Source organism: Aotus nancymaae, unplaced genomic scaffold, assembly GCF_030222135.1.
Source record: "Aotus nancymaae isolate 86718 unplaced genomic scaffold, 86718_ANA_hifiasm-v0.15.2.pri h1tg000028l, whole genome shotgun sequence".
Classification (NCBI taxonomy): Eukaryota; Metazoa; Chordata; class Mammalia; order Primates; family Aotidae; genus Aotus; species Aotus nancymaae.
In genome coordinates, this window is record NW_026988441.1 from 28,713,829 (window position 1) to 28,732,155 (window position 18,327).

The following is an 18,327-nucleotide window of genomic DNA, read 5'->3' on the forward strand; positions in this document are numbered from 1 at the left end:
AGGACGTTCTGCTCAGTAAGAGAAGACAGAGAATAAAGGACAAATACTGTAAAATACCACTTATATGAAATACTTAAAGTGGTCAAACTTATGGAGACAGAAAATAGCATGGTGCTTGCCAGAGACTGGGGTGAAGGGAGAATGGGGGTGTCGTGCTTAGGCTCTGTGACCCCACCCAAATCTCATCTTGAACTGTGATCCCCAGAATCCCCACGTGTTGAGGGAGGGACCAGATGGGAGGTGATTGGATCATGGGCGTGGGTTCCCCCATGCTGTTCTCATGATAGTGAGTTTTCACAAGATCTGATGGTTTGGGGGGGTTTTTTGGAGACAGAGTCTCACTGTGTCGCCCAGGCTACAGTGCAGTGGTATGATCTCAGCTCACTGCAACCTCTGCTTCCCGTGTTCAAGCAATTTTCCCACCTCGGCCTCCCAAGTAGCTGGGACTACAGGCATGTGCTACCACACCCGACTAATTTTTCTATTTTTACTAGAGATGGGGTTTCATCATGTTAGCCAGGCTGGTGTCAAACTCCTGACCTCAAGTGATCTGTGTGCCTTAGTCCCCCAAAGTGCTGGGATTATAGGCGTGAGCCACCACACCTGACCATCCGATGGTTTTATAAGGCAATATTCCATGCTCTTGCTCCCTCTCTCTCACCTGCTGCCACAGAAGACACGCCTCTTTCCCTTCCACCATGATTGTAAGTTTCCTGAGGCCTTCCTAGCCATGAGGGACTGTGAGTCAATTAAACCTCTTTCGTTTATAAATTACCCAGTCTTGGATATTTCTTTACAGCAGCATGAAAACAGAGTAGTACAGGAAGTGGGTGTTTATTGAAGACAGTTTCACTTCAGGAAGATTAACAAGTTCTGGAGATGAATGGTGGTGATAGCTTCACATTATTAATATATTTAATCACTGAACTGCACACATAAAAATGGCTAAGATGGGGGCCAGGCACAGTGGTTCATGCCTGCCATCCAGCTCTTTAGCAGGCTGAGGCAGGAGAACTGCTTTAGTCCAGTTCAAGACCTACCTGGGAAACATGGCAAAATCCCGTCTCTACAAAATATACAAAAATTAGCCAGGCACAATGGTGTGTGCCTGTAGTCCCAGCTACTCGGGAGGCTGAGGTGGGAGGATTGCTTAAGCCTGATAGGCAGAGGTTATGGTGAGCTGAGCTCATGTCACTGTACTCCAGCCTGGGCAACGAAGCAAGATCTTGTCTCAAAAAAAAAAATGGTTAAGACGTGTGTTTTGCTATAATTAAAACAAAACCAAACAGAACATCCTCATGGCCAGGACATCTGAAGACTTGGAGAGATTCTTCAAGCTCTAAGGCAGGGAGTGGCAAATTGTAACCTGAGGGCCAGACCCAGCCGATGTCATCTGAGAGTTAGGGACAGGTTTTGTTTTTTTTTGTTTGTTTATTTTGAGATGGGGTCTCCCTCCGTCACCCAGGCTGGAATATAGTGGAGCAATCACAGTTTACTGCAGACTCAACCTCCCAGGCTCAAGTGATCCTCCTACCTTCACCTCCCAAGTAGCTGGGACTACAGGCATAAGCCATCATGCTCAGCCTGAGAATAATTTTTACAGCCATGTGTTTGCAGTGGACCAGATAATCGCAAAAACCAACTGTGAATGCCAAGTTGTACTCGGTTATTATTACATTTTGAATTTCATCAATAAAAATATGTGGGAACTTTGTTTTTTCTTATCATACATGTACCTAGATATTTCCTCGAGTTTTCTTGAAATAGTTCCTATCTGGCACTTTCTAAAGAAAAATCCCAGTCCACGGTGACAGGATGGGCACTACTTTGGTAGTTTTCATTCCAAAGTTCTCCCAGGCTCAATTTAAAATTCCAGGCCAGGCTCCATGGCTCATGTCTGTAATCCTAGCACTCTGTGAGGTCGAGGCAAGATCACTTGAGTCCTGGAGCTCGAGACTAGCCTGGACAACATGGCGAGACCCTGTCTCTACAAAACATAGAAAAATTAGCAAGGCACTGTGGTCCTAGCTACTCGGGAGGTTGAGGTGGGAGGATCATTTGAACCCAGGAGTTTGAGGCTACAGTGAGCTATGATTGCACCACTGTGCTCCAGCCTGGGTGACACAGAGATACCACGTGTCAAAAAAAAAAAAAATTCTAGAAGCAGTGACGGGGAAAAACCCACATGTTTAGGCAGGGAGGTATGAGGGTTGATGAAAATCCAGCTCATGACTCAATGAGAGCGTGTTTCTAGAAGTCAGTGCCTGTCCTGGTCACTCCTGTCCAGGCCATCCGGACTCACCCATGCCTCGGAGCTCCACAGCAGGGCGGCAGAGCTGGAGGGCTTCACGGACCAGGCCGACCTCAGGAGAGTCCAGGTGAGGGGCACAGAGGTCAAAGTCGTCCAGCAGGTCTTCGATGCTCCCAGAGATGCCCCGGCAGGAAATCCAGCTCATGCTGCCTGAGGGAGAGAAGACAGGAGGAGGTAGGAAGTGCTTACGTCCCTCCAGTTCATCCTGGGAGATGGAGAATCATCTCTCCATCTCCTCCAGGGTATCTCAGGCTCAGCAGTAGTGACACTGGGGCAGGATCATTCTCTGTGGTAAGGGGCTGAACTCTGCATTGTGGGATGTAATGCAGCATCCCTGACCTCCACCCACCAGATAGCAGTAGCACTCCCACCCCAAGTGGGACAATCAAACATGTCCACAGACATTGTCGAGTGTCTCCTGGGAGGGCAGAATCTCCTCTGGTTGAGAATCACAGGGATGAGTGAATAGATGGATGGATAGATAGATAGACAGACAGACAGAATGTCGGGTGGATGGATGCATGGATGGACAAACAGAAAGATAGGTGGGTGAATGGATAGAATAATGGGTGGGTAGATGGATGGATGATGAACAGAAAGGTAGATGAATGGATTATGAACACATAGATGGGTGGATGGATAGATAGAATGGCAGATGGATGGGTAGATAGATAGAAGGATGGATGGATGGATGGTTAGAACCAGCTCATGGCTCAATGAGGAGATCATAGATAGATGGGTGGATAAATTGATAGATAGATGGGTGGATGGACAGATAGAAAGATGGGTGGGTGGATAGATAGAATGATGGATGGATGGATGGATGGATGGTTAGATGGATGGATGGATGGCTAGCTGGCTAGAACCAGCTCATGGCTCAATGAGGAGATCATAGATGGATGGGTGGATAAATTGATAGATGGATGGATGAGTGGGTGGATGGATGGATGGATGGATGGATGGACAGACAGAAGATGGGGGGATTAATGGATGGATGGATGGATAGATGGATGGATGGATGGATGGATGAATGAATGGATAGATGGATGATGGATGGATGGATGTGGATGGATGGATGAATGAATGGATAAATGGATGATGGATGGATGGATGAATGAATGGATGGATGGATGGATGGATGAATGGATATATGGATTGACAAATAGGCAGATAGGGTCCCTCATGATAAGGCAGGGGTTTTCACCCTATGTGCTAACATTTGGAGCTAGATTATTCTCTGTGGTAGAGTGTCCTGTGCACTGAAGTGTGTTGAGCAGCATCCCTGGCCTCTACCCACCAGATTCAAGTAGCACCTTCTCTGCTAGTCATGACAACCAAAACTATCTGTGGATACGTGAGGCATCCCCTCGGTGTAGAATTATCCCTTATGAGACCCTCTGCCTTAAAAGGAACCAAGGATTTCCACATTTGCCATTCACCCTCCCCAGGATCCAGAAGGCTGGAGCATGGTACGGTCACCAGGCTTGGTCCCCTGAGATGGGGACAGCCCTTACCCAGAACCTCCTGTTTCAGCTCCTCCAAGCGGCCCGAGTGAAGTAGGTGATAGGGCAACTCCTTCAGCTTCCGCAGGTTTGCAACTGTGTCTGAGAACCACAGAGGCTGAGGGGCCACCTGGCAGAGGAGAAGAGAGACTGCAGCTTGGACACAAGCCCATTCATTCACTCCATGCACAAGCCCATTCATTCATCCCATGCTCCAGACAGTGCTGGAGGGAACGAGGATGCAATGGCAGACAGACATACCCGCATCTGCCCATTGGTCAGGGCTTGGGACTCAGAGAATCGAAGCCAGAGGTCACAGCACTTTCTGGGAGGAATAGGGAACGTTTCCTGAAGGCGGGGACATTGGAACTGAGCCTCAGAATTAAGTAGGCATCTATGCGGCAAAATATATTAGAAAACAATGGCTTTCCAGGGCAAGGGAACAGCATGGGCAAAGAGCTGGTGATGTGAAAGGGCAGGATGAGTTTGGGAGGACTGAATTATACAAGGCAGGTTAGGGGATGCTGGTGGGGAATGAGAGTAGGGAACTTGTAGGCAGCAGATCATGAAGGAACTGAATATCAGGCTGGGTAGGTCAGGCTCAAGACCGAGGGCACTGGGGAGCTATGGAAGGTTTCAGAGAAGAGGTATAATCAGATTGGATTGTCAGAAGTATCCTTGGGAGGATGCACTAGGGCAAGAGACTGAGAGGTAGGTGAATGAAAGGGGCTCAGACCATGTACTAAAGGGACAGGTTGAAGCTGAACCTGCAGGGGCTCACAGGAAAGGATTTGTGCCTGGGATTACAGGCGCTTGCCATCACACTCAGCTAATTTTTTGTATTTTTAGTAGAGATGAGGTTTCACCATGTTGGCCAGGCTGCTCTTGAACTCCTGACTTCAAGTGATCCACCCACTTCAGCCTCCCAAGTGCTTGGCTTACAGGCATAAGTCACCATGCCCAGCCAATGTTTGTTTGTTTGTTTATTTATTTATTTTCTTTTTTTGAGATGGAGTCTCATTCTGTCACCCAGGCTGGAGTGCAGTGGGGCAATCTCGGCTCACTGCAACCTCCACCTCCCGGGTTCAAGCGATTCTCCTGCCTCAGCCTCCCAAGTAGCTGGGATTACAGGCGCTTGCCACCATGCCAGTCTAATTTTTGTATTTTTAGTAGAGACAGGGTTTTACCATGTTGGCCAGGCTGGTCTCGAACTCCTGACCTCAGGTGATCTGCCTGTCTCAGCCTCCCAAAGTGCTGGGATTACAGGCATGAGCCATTGCACCTGGCTGCATTTTTTATTTTTTAAGTTTAGAGACATGGTCTCACTCTGTTACCCAGGCTGGAGTGCAGTGACATGATTACAGCTCACTGCAGCCTTGAACTCCTGGGCTCAAGTGATCCTCCTACCTCAGTCTCCCATGTAGCTGGGACCACAGGTGTGAGCCTCCATGCCTAGCTATTTTTTAATGTCTTTTTTTTAAAGATGGGATCTCACTATGGTGTCCAGGCTGGTCTCAAACTCCTGGCCTCAAGCAGTCCTCTTGCCTCAGCCTCCTAAAGTGCTGGGATTACAAGTGTGAGCTGCCATGCCTGGCCAAAAGTTTGTTTTGGAGGCTTTTTTGGTTTCCTTCTTTCTTTCTTTTTTTTTTTTTTTTAAGAGTAAGCTCCATTTCAGATGGAAAGGATCACAGAGAAAAGAACATTAAGAGGAAAGAAAATCCTGGAAGTCTTCCTGAAGGAAGAAGTATTTGACATGAGCCTTGAGGTGTTTGAGAGGCAGAAACGAGAGGGTAGCATCCAAGCTAAGGATGTCAAAGCTTAGCGCTCCTGGACACATGAGAAAAAAGGCTGGAAGGAAATGCACGGAATACTGATGGGGGAGGGAGGATGCGGGGGCGGGTCCTGAGTGGGGAATTCTGGGTGACTTTTATTCTTTGATCTTCTCTGTGTATTTTGCAATAATCTGTACTAGTCTTATAGCTAGAAGATAAAATAAGCACTTTTTTTTTGAGATAAGGTCTTCCTCTGTCACTCAGGCTGGAGTGCAGTGGTGCAAACTAAGCTCACTGCACCCTCTGCCTCATAGACTCACGCAATCCTCCCACCTCAGCCTCTTGAAAGCTGGAACTACAGGCACGCACCACCACGCCCAGTTAGTGTTTGGATTTTTTGTATAGACAGGGTCTCACCATGTTGCCCAGGTTGGTCATGAACTCATGGGCTCAAGCAATCCATCCGCCTTGGCCTCCCAAAGTGCTGGGATTACAGGCGTGAGCTACAGCGCCCGGCAAAATAAGTCCTGTTTTTAAAGTGCACAGTGCATTTGGGGACCTTGTGATTGGAAATCAGATTGAACCATGGAATTCACAGAGAAAGATATCAGATAACCAACAAATAATGGATGCATGGATGCATGGATGGATGGATGGATGGATGGGTAGATGGGTGGGTGGATGGATGGATGGGTGGGTGGGTGGGTGGGTGGACGGATGGACGGGTGGGCAGGTGGGCGGACGGGTAGATGGATGGGTGGGTGGGTGGGTGGGTGGACGGATGGACGGGTGGGCAGGTGGGCGGACGGGTAGATGGGTGGGCGGATGGGCGGATGGATGGATGGATGGATGGATGGATGGATGGGTGGATGGGTGGATGGGTGGGTAGATGGATAGATGGGTGGATGGGTGGGTGGATGGGTGGATGGGTGGATGGGTGGGTGGATGGATGGATGGATGGGTGTATGTATAGATGGATGGATAGATGGATGAGTGAATGGATGGATGGGTGGGTGGATGGATGAGTGGATGGGTGGATAGATGGGTGGATGGGTGGGTGGATAGATGGATAGAGGGGTGGATGGGTGGGTGGATGGATGGGTAGATGGGTGGATGGGTGGGTGGATTGATGGATAGATGGGTGGGTGGGTGGGTGGATGGATGGGTAGATGGGTGGATAGATGGGTGGATGGGTGGGTGGATTGATGGATGGATGGATGGATGGGTGAGTGGATGGATAGATGGGTAGATGGGTGGATGGGTGGATGGGTGGATGGGTGGATGGATGGGTAGATGGATGGGTGGATGGATGGATGGATGGATGGATGGGTGTATGTATAGATGGATGGATAGATGGATGAGTGAATGGGTGGATGGGTGGGTGGATGGATGAGTGGATGGGTGGATAGATGGGTGGATGGGTGGGTGGATGGGTGGGTGGGTGGATGGGTGGGTGGATAGATGGATAGATGGGTGGATGGGTGGGTGGATGGGTGGGTGGATGGGTGGATAGATGGGTGGATGGGTGGGTGGACTGATGGATGGATGGATGGGTGAGTGGATGGATAGATGGGTAGATGGGTGGATGGATGGATGGATGGATGGGTGGATAGATGGGTGGATGGGTGGACGGATGGATGGATGGATGGATGGGTGGATGGTTGGGTGGATGGGTGGATGGGTGGATGGATGCGTAGATGGGTGGATGGGTGAATGGATGGATGGATGGATGGTGGATGGATGGATGTGTGGATGGTTCGGTGGATGGGTGGATGGATGGGTGGATTGTTCGGTGGATGGGTGGATGGATGGATGGATGGGTAGATGGGTAGATGGGTGGATGGGTGGATGGGTGGATGGATGGATGGATGGATGGATGGTGGATGGATGGATGGATGGATGGTGGATGGATGGATGGATGGATGGGTGGATTGGTGGACGGACAGATGGGTAAAACTCAGACCTCATGAAGAGTCAGAGGGTAGCATGTTTAAATTGTCAGGTTTATTATGCATCCATGTATCAATACATCCATGTAACAAACTGCACTTATACCGCTGAAATTTATTTAACAGGGAGTGGTGGTGCATGCCTGTAATCCCAGCTACTCCGGAGGCTGAGGTGGGATAATCGCTTGAAGCCAGGAGGCAGAGGTTACAGTGATCATGCCACTGCACTCCAGCCTGGGAGACAGAGTGAGGCTCCATCTCAAAAAATAAAAATTACACCAAAAAAATGAGTTAAATTGAGGGCAGAGGTATATAATGGTTTGGAATGAAAGTAAACCTTAGCTTTAGTTAGCTCTGTTGAAGATGGAGAGAACTGACCAGGTGTAACAGAATTAGACCAAAAAAATGTATTCAATATTTTGGATTTTGTCAGCTGGTTTTGGCGGCTCACTCCTGTAATCCCAGAACTTTGGGAAGCCAGGATGGAAGGATTGTTTGAGCCCAGGAGTTTGAAATCAGCCTTGGCAACATGGTGAAATCTTATCTCTACAAAAAATAAAAAGTAGCCAGGTGTGGTAACACACGCCCGTGGTCTCAGCTACTCAGAAGACTGAGGTGGGAGGATGGCTTGAGCCTAAGAGGTCAAGGCTACCGTGAGCCATAATGTTGCCTCTGCACTCCAGCTTGGACAACAGACAGAGAGAGAGACCTTGTCTCAAAAAAATACTTTTGTCAATTTTTTTTAATTTTGTGAATTGAAAATTGTGGAAATTTGGGGGAAAATATCCTCTGAGATGCCACGAATTTGGGGGAAATTCTAATATGCTTCCAGATATGCCTATTTTTCCCCTTTGCAAAGTTGGTGTGAGGGGTTATATCCACCTCATCATCAGCTCCTCCCCACCTCCAAATTGGGTAGAAGAGCCTGGGCAAGGCGAGGTGGCTCACACCTGTAGTCCCAGCCCTTTGGGATGCTGAGGTGGGTGGATCACTGGGCTTAAGGCCAGAAGTTAGAGACCAGCCTGACCAACATGATGAAACCCTGTCTCTACTAAAAATACAAAAATTAGCTGGGCATGGTGATGCATGCTTGCAGTCCCAGCTACTGGAGAGGCTGAGGCAGGAGAATGGCTTGAACCCAGGAGACGGAAGTTGCAGCGAGCTGAGATCATAACACAGCACTCCAGCCTGGGCAACAGAGAAAGACTCTGTCTCAAAAAAAAAAAAAAAAATTGGGGTAGAAGGGACAGCTTCCCCGCTGTGAGAAAGGAGAAGGAGGAGGTCAGGAGGATGTTTTGAGTGCAAAAAGGGGAAGGGAGGAGGTGGGCCATGCCAGACAGGGTGGAGGTTACAGGTGGGGAGTGGGGGTCCCAGGTACCTCACCTTTCGGTCCAAGTTGAGGGGTTTCCCCACAAGTGGCAGAGTGATGAGCTTCTTGGTACCCTGGCTCCAGGTCCCTGAGAAGAAGTCAGCCAGGACTCCGTGCCTCTCGGCTTTCTCAGACCCCGACAGGTAGCGCTCACGGACCACCTGGACCAGCTGTCTACAGAGAGGGTACACAGGCTGATGGACCTGGAGACCCATCGAGCTCAAAAGTGGCTGCCTACCTTCCTGGAGGCAGTTCCCAAATGCCAAGCCATCCTAAACCAACCTGTGGACCACCTGTGCTATTTGATACATAACATCTATCTCTAAATTGGTCCATGTTTTCTTTTTCCTTACATAAATTTACCTTCAAAGAGGAACCTTTGGGCTCCTCCAAAATTTTAACATAAAATAACTTATCACATGACCCAGCAGATCCACTCCTGGGTATATACCCAGAAGAATAAAAAAAACAGGTGTTCAGGCTGGGCGCAGTGGCTCACACCTGTAATCCCAGTACTTTGGGAAGCTGAGACAGGCAGAGCACCTGAGATCAGGAGTTCAAGACCAGCCTGGCCAACATGGTGAAACCCTGTCTCTACTAAAAAAACAAAAACAAAAATTAGCCAGGCATGGTGGTGGGCACCTGTAATCCCAGCTACTCAGGAAGTTGAAGCAAGAGAATCATTCCTCCCAGGTGGAGGTTGCAGTGAGCCCGGATTGTGACACTGCACTCCAGCCTGGGTAACAGAGACAGACTCCAAAAAAAAGAAAAGAAAAGAAAAGAAAAGGAGGAAGGAATAAAGAGAAAGAGAGAGAGAGAGACAGACAGACAAAAGAAAGAGAGAGAAAAAAAAGAAAGAGAGAAAGAAAGAAAGAAAGAAAGAAAGAAAGGGAGAGGGAGGGAGGGAGAGAGAGAAAGAAAAAGAAAGAAAGAGGGAGGGAAGGCCAGGCGCGGTAGCTCACGCCTGTAATCCCAGCACTTTGGGAGGCCAAGGCGGGTGGATCACGAGGTCAAGAGATCGAGACCATCCTAGTCAACATGGTGAAACCCTGTCTCTACTAAAAATACAAAAAATTAGCTGGGCATGGTGGTGCCTGCCTGTAATCCCAGCTACTCAGGAGGCTGAGGCAGGAGAATTGCCTGAACCCAGGAGGCGGAGGTTGCGGTGAGCCGAGATCGCGCCATTGCACTCCAGCCTGGGTAACGAGAGCGAAACTCCGTCTCAAAAAAAAAAAAAAAAGAAAGAAAGAGGGAGGGAAGAAGGAAGGGAGGGAAAAAAGAAAGAGAGAGAAAGCAAGCAGGCAAGAAAGAAAGAAGGGAGAGGGAGGAAGGAAGGAAGAAAAGGAAGGACAAAAAAGAAGGAAGGTGTTCAAACAAAAACTTACACATGCATGTTCACAACAGCAAAAACATGGAAGCAATGCAAGAGTCCATCCATAGATGAAGATAAACAAAACGTGGTCCATCCATACAACGAAATATTACGTAGCCATGAAAAGGAACGAAGCACTGATCCCTGCTACAATGTGGATGAACCTCGAAAATATAATGCTGAGTGAAAGAAGCCAGACACAAAAGGCCACGCGGTGTGTAATCCCATTGATCTGAAGTGCCCAGAACAGCCAAATCCGTAGAGACAGGAAGCAGATGAGTGGCTGCCAGGGGCTGGGGAAGGGAAGTGGGGAGTGACTGCTGATGGGGACAGGCTCTCCTTTTGGGGGGATGGAAATGTTCTAGAACTAGGCAGAGGTGAGGGTGCAACATTGTGAGTGTACTAAAATACCACTTAATTGTCCACTTTAAAATGATGAATTCTGGCTGGGTGCAGTGGTTCACACCTGTAACCCCAGCACTTTTGGAGGCCAAGGCAGGCAGATCACCTGAGGTCAGGAGTTCAAGACCAGTCTGGCCAATATGGTGAAACGCCGTCTCTATTAAAAATACAAAAATTAGCCAGGCGTGGTGGCTCAGGCCTGTAATCCCAGCTACTCAGGAGGCTGAGGCAGAAAAATCACTTGAACCCAGGAGACAGAGGGTGCAGTGAGCTGAGATTGCACCACTGCACTCCAGCCTGAGTGACAGAGCAAGATGACATCTCAAAAAATAATAAAATATAGTGAATTGGCCAGGCATGGTGGCTTATACCTGTAATCCCAGCACTTTTGGAGACCAAAGTGGGTATGTCTCTTGAGCCCGGGAGTTCGAGACCGGCCTGGGCAGTGTGGTGAGACCCCATCTCTAAAAAACAATTTTAAATTAGCCAGGCATGGTGGTCCATGCCAGTAGTCCCAGCTACTCTGGAGGCTGAGGTGGGAGGGTCGCTTGAGCCCAGGAGTTTGAGGCTGCAGCGAGCCATGATGACACCACTGTACTCCAGCCTGGGTGAGGCCCTGTCTCAAAAAAAAAATCAAAATAAAATAAAATAATGTGGTGAATTTTATGTTATGTGAACTTCACCTATTTTTGTTTAGTTTAGTTTGAAACAAGATCTCACTCTGTGACCTAGGCTGGAGTGCAGTGATGCAATCACGGTTCACTGTAGCCTCAAACTCCTGGGGCTCAAGTGATCCTCCCGCCTCAGCCTCCCAAGTAGCTGGGGCCACAAGTGCGTGCCGCACACCTACCTAATTTTCTTACGTTTTTTGTAGAGATGGGGCCTCACTATGTTGCCCAGGCTAGCCTCCAACTCCTGACCTCAAGTGATCCACCCGCCCTGGCCCCCCAAAGTGCTGGGATTACAGGCGTGAGCCACTGCGTCCAGCCTCAACTCAATTTTAAAAATGAGTGAATTGTGCCAGTGTTTGAACTGGACTTGATTCCCTGGGAATGTGAAGGATTTGGTTCTGAGAAGACCCCCCCGCCAGCAAGTTCTCATTCTCGAGGTCCTACCCAGGCAGTGTTGCAGCCACTTCTGCCTGGACCTACCTGTGGGCAATGGCTAGGAGGGTGGAGCCATCCACAGGCCGCCGGGCCAAGCAGTATCCCAGATCCCGACGAAGCCGCACCCACAGCAGGGGTGGGAATCGCAGTAGCTCCTTGCTGGGCGGGGTCCAGTCCCGGTACACAGCCTGCAGGACCTCGTCGTCCAAGGACAAGACATCCTTCAGCTCTGCCTCCGAGAGACCGTGCCTGAGAGGGGGGGTGGGGATTTGAGGCACATCTCCTGTCTTCCGCATTTGGAGGATGCAGAAGCCAAGAGAGGGAGGGATACAGCCACCTGCGCAGTGTGCAGCGTATCACCTGGGATCAGCACTTGGACAGCGCCCACAAGGGCCCAAGCCGGGTCAGGGCAGTACCCACCAAGGAAGACCTTTTCCGATCTTTTCCTCCACATGCACACCTACAGAACCATGAAACGCCCGCTCCTCAACCTCAAAGGGGTCTGAGACAGACAGCATAGCGAGGGAAGGACGAGGTAACTCAAGGAAAATGATGCAGAAACCAACTGCACCCACCCCACCCTACCCCGGCCCACCAAGGTGTGTCTTTAATTAGGATAAGTGGGCTGGGCTTGGTGGCTCATGCCTGTAATCCCTGCACTTTGGGAGGCTGAGGCAGGAGGATCGCTTGAGGCCAGAGTTCAAGACCAGCCTAGGCAACACAGGGAGACCCCATCTCTACAAAAAAATTTAAAAATTAGCTGGGCCATGAGGGCACACGCCTGTAGTCCCTGCTACTCGGGCGGCTGAGGTGGGAGGATCGCTTGAGCCCAGGACGTTGAGGCTGCAGTGAGCTGTGATTGCACCACTGCACTCCAGCCTGGGCAAAAGAGTGAGACCCTGTCTCTAAAATAAATACATAAATAAATTAACAAATGAATAAAAATAAGGTTAAACTAGTTAAAAATTAATACAGTTTAAGATTCAGTTTCTGGGTTGCATGAACCGCCTTTCAAGTGTTCCATGGTTTTCACGGCTTGTAGTTACGATGGGATCCCCAACACTGCACTCTTTGAAAACATTCATTTTTTTTTTCTGTTGTTGTTGTTGCAGTGGCACCATCTCGGCTCAGTACAACCTCTGCCTCCTGGGTTCCAGCGATTCTCCTGCCTCAGCCTCCCGAGTAGCTGGGACTACAGGGGTGCACCATCATGCCTGACTAATTTTTGTATTTTTTGTAGAGATGGGGTCTCGCTGTGTTGGCCAGGCTGTTGTCCAACTCCTGACCTCAGGTGATCTGCCCGCCTCAGCCTCTCAAAGTGTTAGGATTACAGGCATGAGCCACTACACCTGGCCTGCAAATGGCTCTATAATATGGTATCAGAGAGCCCAGAAGATGTGCCCATGGTCATGGGAGAACCACTGGGTTGAGGGCCCATCCTCATCCCCGAAGACACCTTCTAAGCAATGCGAACCCCAGGGCAGGCACCTCACTTGGCACCCCTAAGGGACCCGCCTAGCCTGAATTGCAAAACAGGGCTGTGCATGGTCACCCAGGCTTGCATTTGATCCTGGATGAGAGACTTTGGCAAGTAACATACCTCCTCTTTGCCTCAGTTTCCTCATTTGCCAAAAGCAAAACTGTTGAGGGCTAAGAAGATAATGCACTAGTTTCCCTTATTCTGAGCTCTTATTCCAGCAAGCATGACCTCATTGAGGCTTCCAGCAGCCTTGGGGGATGGATGCTCCTCCCAATCAGCCCCTCTGTGCAGCAGAGGAAGCGAGGCTCCCAGAGGGCACAGGGCATGCCTGAGTGCAGTGTTTCTTGGGCTCACACTGTTGATGTTTGGGGTCAGATCATTTTTTTAGGGTGGGGACAGTCCTGTGTGTTGTAGGACAGCAGTCCCCAATCTTTCTGGGACCAGGGATCGGTTGCTTGGAAGACAATTTTTTTCCATGGACTGGGGTGGGGGTGATGGTTTTGTGATGATCAAGTGCATTACATTTATTGTATATTTTATTTTTCATTATTACATTGTAATATATAATGAAATAATTATACAACTCTGCATCATGTAGAATTAGTGAAAGCCTTGAGCTCGTTTTCCTGCAACCAGATGGTCCCATCTGGAGGTGATGGGAGACAGTGACAAGTCGTCAAGCATCAGATTCTCATAAGTTCTGAGCAACCTAGATTACTCATATGTGCAGTTCCCAATAGGATTTGAGCTCCTATGAGAATCGAATGACGCTGCTGACCTGACAGGAGGTGGAACTCAGGCGGTAAAGGGAGCGATGAGGAGCGGCTACAGATACAGATGCAGATGCACCTGCTTGCCTGCTGCTCACCTCCTGCTGTGCAGCCTGGTTCCTGACAGGCCACGGACTGGTACCCGTACTGGGGGTCAGGTTGGCGACCCCTGTTGTAGGATGTGCAGCACCCTCCACCCAAGCCCCCACCCACTAGACACTGGTAGCATGATAGATGGACAGGCAGATGTATAGATAGGCATACAGATTATAGATAGACAGGATGGAAGGATAGATGGAATTTAGAGAGAATAGATGGAAGGATGGAAGATCAATATGATGGATAGATGGATGAAAGATAGAGATGATGGATGGATGCATGAATGGATAGATGGATGGAAGGTTCAGAGGATGGATGGATACAAGATAGATTACAGAGAGATAGATATGAATAAGAAATAGAACAATAGACATAAAGGTAAATAGATATAAATAAATAGATACAGATGGGCAGATAGGTATATAGTTGACCCTTGAATAACACAGGTTTGAACTGCATGAGTCCACTTATATGTGAATTTTCTTTCACCTGTGCTGTCTCTGAGACAGCAAGACCAAGCCCCCCACCTCCTCTTCCTCCTCCTCCTCCACCTACTCAACATGAAGATGAGAAGGATGAAGGCCTTTGTGATGATCTACTTCCACTTCATGAATAGTAAATGTGTTTTTCTTCCTTATGATTTTCTTTTTTTGAGACAGAGTCTCACTCTGTTGCCCAGGCTCAAGTGCAATGGCATGATCTGAGCTCACTGCAATCTCCACCTCTTGGGTTCAAGCAATTCTCGTACTCAGCCTCCCAAGTAGCTGGAATTACAAAAGCATGGGCCACTGTGGCCCAGCCCACCTTATGATTTTCCTACTATCATTTTCTTTTCTCTACCTTGCTTTATTGTAGGAATACAGTCTGTAATACATAGAACATATGAAATACATGTTTATCAACCATTTATGTTACTGGTAAAGCTTCTGGTCAACAATAAGCTATTAGTAGTTAAGTTTTAGGGGAGTCACAAGTTATACATCAGTTTTGAGCTACGTTGGGAGATATTTGGTTCCCCTAAGCTCCAGGTTGTTCAAGAGGCAACTGTATATACAGAGACAGATTACAGGTCAGGCATGGTGGCTCATGTCTATAATCTCAGCACTTTTGGAAGCCCTGGGAGGATTGCTTGAGCCCAGGAGTTTGAGACCAGCCTGGGCAACATAGTGAAAACCTGTCTCTACTAAATAAATAAATAAATAAGGCTGGGTGTGATGGCTCATTTCCATTATCCTAGCATTTTGGGAGGCCAAGGTGGGCAGATTACTTGAGGCCAGGAGTTTGAGACCAGCCTGGCCAACATGACAAAACTGTCTCTACTAAAAATACAAAAATTAGCCAGGCATGTGGTGCATGCTTATAATCCCACCTATTTGTGAGGCTCCACCATGAGAATCACTTGAACCCAGGAGGCGCTCCAGACTAGGCAACAGAGTGAGACTCTGTTTCAAAGAAAAAAAAAAGAAGAGTAAATAGATAACTGGGTGTGGTGGTGTGCAGCTGTAGTCTCAGCTATTCAGAAGGGGCTGAGATAAGAGGATCGCTTGAGCCCAAGAAGCCAAGACTGCAGTGAGCTGTGATCGAGTCACTGAATTCCAGCCTGGGTAACAGAGAGTAAGACCCTGTCTCAAAAAAAAAAAAAGAGAGCAAGTGCTCGAGAGATAGTAAAGTTAGATGGGATCAATATAGATGAGCAATAGAGAGATAGATACAGAGATCGATTGATTATAAATGAATAGATGGATAGAGATAGAGATGATAGATAAATAGATAATTTAAATAGGTGGATAGATTAAAATGGTGTATTTGTAGATGTGGGATAAATATAGAGTTAGACAGGTAGAGATAGATGTTAGAGAGATATAACGATAGATTACTAGAGGTAATAGCTAGACAGAGATAGAGATGATACATATTTATTGATGGGACATGGAGAAATATCTAGAGATAGACATGATATAGATAAATATGATGGATGGGTGGATGAATGGATGGATGGAAGATAGAGATGATGAATGCAAGGAAGATACAGATGATGGGTGGATGGATGGATGAAAAATAGAGATGATGGATGGAAGGAAGATAGAGATGATGGGTGGATTATGGATGGATGGAAGATAGAGATGATGGGTGGATGGATGGATGGATGGATGGAAGATAGAGATGATGCATGGTTGGATGGATGGATAGATGATGGAAGAGATGATGGGTGGATGGATGGATGATGGAAGATAGAGATGATGGGTGGATGGATGGATGATTGAAGATAGAGATGATGGATGGATGGATGGAAGATAGAGATGACAGGTGGATGGATGGATGGATGGAAGATAGAGATGATGGGTGGGTGGATGGAGGGATAGATGGATGGATGGAAGATAGAGATGATGGGTGGATAGATGGATGATGGAAGATAGAGATGATGGGTGGATGGATGGAGGGATAGATGGAAGATAGAGATGATGGTGGATGGATGGATGATGGAAGATAGAGATGATGGGTGGATGGATGGAGGGATAGATGGATGGATGGAAGACAGAGATGATGGGTGGATGAATGGATAGATGGATGGATGGAAGATACAGTTGATGGGTGGATAGATGGATGGATGGAAGATAGAGATGATGGGTTGATGGATGGATGATGGAAGATAGAGATGATGGGTGGATAGATGGATGGAAGATAGAGATGATGGGTAGATGGATAGATGATAGAAGATAGAGATGATGGATGGATGGATGGAAGATAGAGATGATGGGTGGGTGGATGGATGGATGCAAGACAGAGATGATGGGTGGAAGAAAGAATAGAGTGGATGGATAGAGATGATGGATGGAAGGAAGATTGAGATAATGGTGAATGGATGGATGGATGGATGGATAAATAGAAGACAGAGATGATGAGTAAAGGGAAGATAGAGATGTGAATGGAAGGGTAGATGGAATTTAGAGAGAATGGATGGAAGCATGGAAGATCGAGATGATGGATAGATGGATTGAAGATAGAGACAATGGATGGATGGAGACAGGTTGAGATGATGAATTGATGGATGGAGATGATAGAGATGATGGAAGGAGGGAGGGAGGGAGGGATTGATGGATGGATGAATGGATAGGGTCTCTTGTGCTAAGGCAAGGTTTCTTACCTTCTGCACTATTAACATCTGGGGCTGGATCATTCTCTAAAGTAGAACCATCCTTTGCACTGCAGGGTGTTAAACAGCATCTCTGGACTGCACTCAGTAGGGACACCAGGAGCACTACCTTGCTCAGTCATAACAACCAAAAATGCCTCCAGACACTCTCTAGTGTCCCCTGGGGCGGGGGCGGGGCAGAACTATCCTGAGGTGACAACCTCTGGACTAGAAGGATCTCAGGTCTGCTCCAAGAGGGAAGCTGTCACCATCCTGCCACATGGATCTGATGTGTAAGCATGACATATTTTCGTGGAACTGGAGCAACCAGAATCCTCCACCTCATCATCACGCTTCATAACCACCTCCCGCGCCGGCCCAGTGAGACACCTGGCTTTACTGATTAGACCAGACAAAGTACCAAGTAGGCCAATTGATTCTGTCTCCCTGGACTTTGGAATTGGGACCCAAAGAACAAGTCAGTAAGATGGCACCTGGTCCCAAAAATATGAGCTCTTGATGCCAATTGTGACTAAAGGCAAGCTGCTGAAAGGAGTCTACAAGGAGAGCTGATGTTCAGAGAGGACCCCAAAGGGAGAAGGAATGTATTATTATTTTATTATTTGAGACAGAGTCTTGCTCTATCACCCAGGCTGGAGTGTAGGGGTGTCATCTTGGCTCACTGCAACCTCCATCTCCAGTGTTCAAGCAATTCTCCTGCCTTAGCTTCCCTAGTAGCTGGGATTACAGGTGCACGCTACGATGCCCAGCTAATTTTTTGTATTTTTAGTAGAGACAGAGTTTCATCATGTTGGTCAGACTGGTCTTGAACTTCTGACCACAAATGATCCAGCCACCTTGGTCTCCCAAAGCGCTGAGGTGACAGGTGTGAGCCATCTCACTTGGCCCCATTATTTGCTCTTTTTTAGAGACAGGGTCTCACTCCGTCTCCCAGGCTGGAGTGCAGTGGTGCAATCACAGCTCACTGCAGCCTCGAACTCCTGAGCTTAAACAATCCTCCAGCCTCATCCTCCTGATTATCTGAGACTTCACACCCCTCAC

The 18,327-nt window shown here is 48.1% G+C and overlaps 1 protein-coding gene across 5 annotated transcripts in view; it reads right to left on the minus strand.

The window, feature by feature from the left end:
• Nucleotides 1-18,327, minus strand: part of NWD1 (NACHT and WD repeat domain containing 1) — an 87,200-nt gene that overhangs the window by 40,434 nt on the left and 28,439 nt on the right. For all 5 annotated transcript variants that reach the window (XM_064381671.1, XM_064381670.1, XM_064381674.1 and 2 more), the window contains 4 exons: nt 11,829-12,032; nt 8,918-9,077; nt 3,826-3,943; nt 2,303-2,461 (listed from right to left, as the gene is read on the minus strand). In XM_064381671.1, coding sequence (XP_064237741.1) covers nt 2,303-2,461; nt 3,826-3,943; nt 8,918-9,077; nt 11,829-12,032 — 641 coding nt within the window. The remainder of the gene's footprint in view (nt 1-2,302; nt 2,462-3,825; nt 3,944-8,917; nt 9,078-11,828; nt 12,033-18,327) is intronic.